At 52.4% G+C, this 5,121-nt stretch overlaps 1 protein-coding gene across 2 annotated transcripts; it reads right to left on the minus strand.

Annotated features, from left to right (window-relative positions):
* Positions 1 to 1,829: 1,829 nt before the first annotated feature.
* LOC104268866 (actin, cytoplasmic 1) lies at positions 1,830 to 5,115 on the minus strand. Of its 2 annotated transcripts, none has more exons than XM_009871500.1 (5): positions 4,993 to 5,115; positions 4,429 to 4,668; positions 3,457 to 3,895; positions 2,942 to 3,123; positions 1,830 to 2,582 (listed from the first exon to the last, which is right to left on the minus strand). In XM_009871500.1, exons 1-5 carry the CDS (start codon positions 5,113 to 5,115, stop codon positions 2,439 to 2,441), a joined length of 1,128 nt encoding a protein of 375 aa, XP_009869802.1. In that variant the 3' UTR covers positions 1,830 to 2,438. The 2 variants fall into 2 exon arrangements, with proteins under 2 accessions (XP_009869802.1, XP_009869803.1); XM_009871501.1 differs by having other exon boundaries at positions 4,429 to 4,539; positions 4,993 to 5,070.
* Positions 5,116 to 5,121: the final 6 nt, after the last annotated feature.

The raw sequence follows: 5,121 nt of genomic DNA on the forward strand, positions 1-5,121 counted from the left end.
CACACCGGAGAGAGGCGTCAGGAAGGGTTGTGAAAGGCTTGGCCTCATTTTACTGAGGGGGCCTGGTTGCCTGGAACGGTAAGTGAAATAAGAAAGGAGAAATAAACACCCTGCAAAGTGTTAACTAACAGAAAGCCTCATCCTGCTGCGCTCCAGAGCATGAAACTGAGGCTGGCTCCCCACCGCTCACCCTCTCCCCACACCTCTGCCTGCTCTCAGCCCCCAGCATTTTGCTGCTCCACAGTTTCTCCCTCACCACCACCCCCCTCTCTCTTCTGTTCTTTGTGTCTCAACACATTTTTCCACCACGATCAGTGACCATTTCAGGGAGGGCTGAAGAAAGGTGCCCCCATTTCCCTACCGCCATCATCTTTTCTTGCACCTCAGCCTTTTTCCTGTCCCCTTCCCAACAGCTTCCTCCCCAAGAGCTGCCATTGCCTCTTCCTCACCCCATTTCTCCCAAGATCTTTAGGGTCAAAAGCCCAGGTTGGGCCTTTCTGCAAGCTGTTCCACCTTCCTTGGTGTAAACTGGTGCTTCCAGTAATTTGCCTGCCCAGCCCAGTGTCTGCATCTCCAGCTCTGCCAGGCTCCTACTGCACCCAGGAGGGAGGCTGGGGATTTAAAGTGCAGAAACCAGCAGGTTCAGCCTGAACACAGCTCAGTGCCGGAGCAGGATCAGGGCAGGCAGAGGATTAAAGAGCCAAAGGAGCCTGTTCCTGCCTTTCATCTGCTGTGAGCATGACACAATCACAGCCATTAGCTCTTCAAAGACCAGCAGGTTGGAGGAGCCTCGGAAAGCCAGCACAGCCGCGAGCAAAGCTCCAAGGTTTGCTCTGAGTTGGCATCACCCAGCTTTGCTCTCCCCGATCCCTGACCTGGCAGCCTTGATTCCATCTCCTTCTTCCCACAGCAGCAGCTCCCGGGACTCGCAGGTTTTGCTGAGCCTCAAGCTCACAGCACGGCTTCGAGGGTCCCTGCTGGGGCTGCTCCTTTTCACAAAACTCAAAAATTTGATCCATCAAACCAGGCTGAAGTTTCACAAGCCCAGAAGATGGGGACAGAACCAAAGCCATGCAAAGCTTCCTGGTGGAGGCAGAGCTTGAGGCAGGTACTGGCACTGCCCACAGCAAGTCCAGGAGCTGCATCGCTCACCCTGCAAGAGATTCCTCCCTCCTCACACCCTTTTCCCAGCCCCACCCTTGCCCAGCCTGGTGGCCTTGCTCTCTGAAGTCAAGATTTTTCCACTTCACAAGAGACTTTCTCTTGCTTTCACCTGAAAGCTGCTCCACCCAGCAAGCAGGCTGCCAGAAAGCATGAGTCTCCCAACCTGAACCCCAGCCTCCCTCCCAGGGCAAACCAGGAGCAGGACAGACAAGCTCAGGCACCTGGTACGGAGAGAAGAGGGGACACCGCACCCGAGGGCTGCCACCTACCCAAAGGAGCCTTGGCTGAGGGAGAAACCAGCTGCTTGGGCACATTTATGGCACCACCACCACCTCACTTACTTTCTTCAGGCCAAAGATACTCATACTGCGCTGGAGACAAACACTTCGGAAGGCAGATTCCCAAGCCCAGCTCCTCCAGCAGCTCCCTGTTTTACACCCAGGCAGTATCTGGAGAGCTCCAGCCCTGGAGACCTGCAGGTTTGGCGGGCTCGGCTCTTGCCCAACTCTATCACCACGAGCCATCTGGCTTGCAGCCCGCAGGACCAGCATCCATCCCCGGTCAGATAGCCGAGCTGCAGAGCCTGGCAAGGCTAGATGAGAGCGCAGAGTAACTGTCAAGAAACAGCACGGAAGGGAAAAAAAATGAACAGTCAACACCAGTCGAGCCTCTATGGTGTGCACTTTTATTTGAACTGGTCTTAAGTCAGTGTACAGGTAGCCCCTCCCTCCCCCACGTACTGGCACCGCTTCTCCTAGACCCTGCGGGGGACTGTAAAGCCTTCATTCACATCTATCACCGGGGAACACAGGCTGCTTGCTTGACAAATCGAAGAGAAAAAGGATCAAGTGTGTTTTGTTTTTAAGGCGGAAAGATACAAAAAGACACTTGTTGGGTTACATAATTTACAGACAAGCAATTATAACCTAACACCAGTAACTGGCATCGGCTCCCTCCGAGCTGGGCTGCTGCCTTCACAGAGGCGAGTAACTTCCTGTAACAATGCATTATAACAATATTTGGAATGACTATTAAAAAAAGAAACAAATGTACAATCAAAGTCCTCAGATGCATTGTAGAACTTTGGGGGCGTTCGCTCCAACATGTTTCATTTTAAGACTGTTGCTGACACCTTCACCGTTCCAGTTTTTTAATCCTGAGTCAAGCGCCAAAAAAAAAAAACAAATAAAGCCATGCCAATCTCGTCTTGTTTTATGCGCGTTTATGGGTTTCGTTTTTCATCACAAGGGTGTGGGTGTTGGTAACAGTCCGGTTTAGAAGCATTTGCGGTGGACAATGGAGGGTCCGGATTCATCATACTCCTGCTTGCTGATCCACATCTGCTGGAAGGTGGACAGGGAGGCCAGGATGGAGCCTCCGATCCAGACAGAGTACTTGCGCTCAGGTGGGGCAATGATCTGCAAGGGAGGAGGAGGAATCGGTCAGATGCACGGCGTTGGAACTCTGCTCACAGCCCACGCACAGCGCTGCCCAATTCCCTTATCTAGCCTTGGCCAAGATACCATTAAGTCCAAACAGGCTTAAGACACAACCTCACACACCCACGTCCCTCCTTTGCAGCCGGTATTTACACTAATCCCATTATTCAGACAGTTGGGTGGATGCCACAGTGCCCAGAGCAAGGCCATAAAGGCTGCGCCAGACAAGTGTGGTTTCTATCTCTTCTAGCAGGAGTTTAGCTTATCCTCCCCCTCCATCCACTCTGCATTTCAGCATTAGCAAGGGTGCAGAGAGGTGCCCTCGAACTCCATCCTACCTTGATTTTCATTGTGCTGGGTGCCAGGGCTGTGATCTCCTTCTGCATCCTGTCAGCAATGCCAGGGTACATCGTGGTACCACCAGACAGCACTGTGTTGGCATACAGGTCCTTACGGATATCCACATCGCACTTCATAATGGAGTTGAAGGTAGTTTCATGGATACCACAGGACTCCATACCTGTGAGCAAGAAGCAATGTCAAGTCAACAAGGGCTCAGACACAGCCAAGGAAGCCTGAGGAGTTACTGTGGGCAGCCGAGACCAGCAGCCTCTTCAGTGGGAAGGCACATGTTACAGAGCCGTGGCTCCGACAGGCTCAACCCTCTGTTCTGCTGCCTCACATCCCTCAAACAGCTTTAGGCTGTGTGGAAAGTGAGGCTAATTGGCAGGACAGCACAGACCTTGCTATGGGCCAGCAATAACAGGGTTAACTGGCTGCCATGGTCTCCAGGTGACCCATTATAGAAAGGATCATTGAGGGGTACAGGGTATCCTAGGAGAGTTGGACTTACCCAAGAAAGATGGCTGGAAGAGGGCCTCAGGGCACCTGAACCTCTCGTTGCCAATGGTGATGACCTGGCCATCAGGGAGTTCATAGCTCTTCTCCAGAGAAGAGCTAGAGGCAGCTGTGGCCATCTCCTGCTCAAAATCCAGGGCGACGTAGCACAGCTTCTCCTTGATGTCACGCACAATTTCTCTCTCGGCTGTGGTGGTGAAGCTGTAGCCTCTCTCTGTCAGGATCTTCATGAGGTAGTCCGTCAGGTCACGGCCAGCCAGATCCAGACGGAGGATGGCATGGGGGAGGGCATAACCTTCGTAGATGGGCACAGTGTGGGTAACACCATCACCAGAGTCCATCACAATACCAGTGGTACGACCAGAGGCATACAGGGACAACACAGCCTGGATGGCTACATACATGGCTGGGGTGTTGAAGGTCTCGAACATGATCTAGGGAGAGAAAAGAAGGGGTCTGAGTTAACAGCAAAAAGCATGGGTCTTGCTACAGATCTACGCCAAGTCCATGCAAGTGGTTTTACTTTTTTCCCTGGGTAAGAGACTTCTCTCCACTCCCCCCTTCAAGTCCATGCTTATCTTGCCTGGTCTCCACCCACACCTGCCAGGTCAGAGTCTGGGTAGGGACACCTCCACCACCACAGACCCATCCACGTGTCACAGCAAGGAACAAAACAAATGCCAGGTCAACTACGGTACAGTCACTCAGGGCTGGTAAATGGATTAGTGTGTCTAGTCAGAAACAGCAGTTAGACAAGTTGCTAGTTCAGTCTCTGAGAAAGCCAGCTTAGAAGAGCAAACAAAACCTGTCAAGGTCCAGCAAAGAGGAGACTCAGGTCAGGAAAGGAAAACCCTGCAAAGATGGCAAAAAGGGAGAACAGTGGTGAAGGACGAGAGAGGACAACATGGAAGAGGAGAGCTGGCCTGCAGCATCATCTGCGGTAGCTCCAAGCTCCAGCTTTACACACCTGTGTCATCTTCTCTCTGTTGGCTTTGGGGTTCAGGGGAGCCTCTGTGAGCAGCACAGGGTGCTCCTCAGGAGCTACTCTCAGCTCGTTGTAGAAAGTGTGGTGCCAGATCTTCTCCATGTCATCCCAGTTGGTGACAATGCCGTGCTCGATGGGGTACTTCAGGGTCAGGATACCTCTTTTGCTCTGGGCTTCATCACCAACATAGCTGTCTTTCTGGCCCATACCAACCATCACACCCTGCACAACAAAGAGTAAGCAGTAAGTACAGCTGAAGGGCAAGCCCCGTTGGACAAATAACTTGATTTTCCCAAAGCCAGGTCTCCAATTACTGTTCTTTTGCTGTCCCCCTTATCAAAAAAGGCATTCAGCCAACTCCTCCAGCACACACAGCACAACAATTCTGCAGGAGGCTGCATCCCCCCACCGGCCACGTTGCAGGGCAGAAGCCTCCTGTATTATAAAGCCAATTAAAAAGGCTTCTTGAAGCTCAATGCCTCTAGAAGAACAACTTCCACCAAAACTCCTCCCCTTTGTCTGATAAAAGACAGCTCGGCCACCTACCTGATGTCTGGGGCGACCCACGATGGATGGAAAGACAGCACGGGGAGCATCGTCCCCGGCGAAACCGGCCTTGCACATACCGGAACCATTGTCAACAACGAGTGCGGCAATATCATCATCCATGGCTGG

The sequence above is a fragment of the Apaloderma vittatum genome, unplaced genomic scaffold (genome assembly GCF_000703405.1).
Source record: "Apaloderma vittatum isolate BGI_N311 unplaced genomic scaffold, ASM70340v1 Scaffold29316, whole genome shotgun sequence".
In the NCBI taxonomy this organism is placed as follows: domain Eukaryota; kingdom Metazoa; phylum Chordata; class Aves; order Trogoniformes; family Trogonidae; genus Apaloderma; species Apaloderma vittatum.

Bases quoted from the DNA above. Each gene is read 5' to 3' on its own strand.
- LOC104268866 (XM_009871500.1), bottom strand. From the start codon at position 5,115: ATGGATGATGATATTGCCGCACTCGTTGTTGACAATGGTTCCGGTATG. The intron at 4,669-4,992 runs GTAGGTGGCCGA...TTTGTTGTGCAG, and splicing joins TGGGTCGCCCCAGACATCAG to GGTGTGATGGTTGGTATGGG. The intron at 3,124-3,456 runs GTAAGTCCAACT...TCTTGCTCACAG, and splicing joins CTTCCAGCCATCTTTCTTGG to GTATGGAGTCCTGTGGTATC.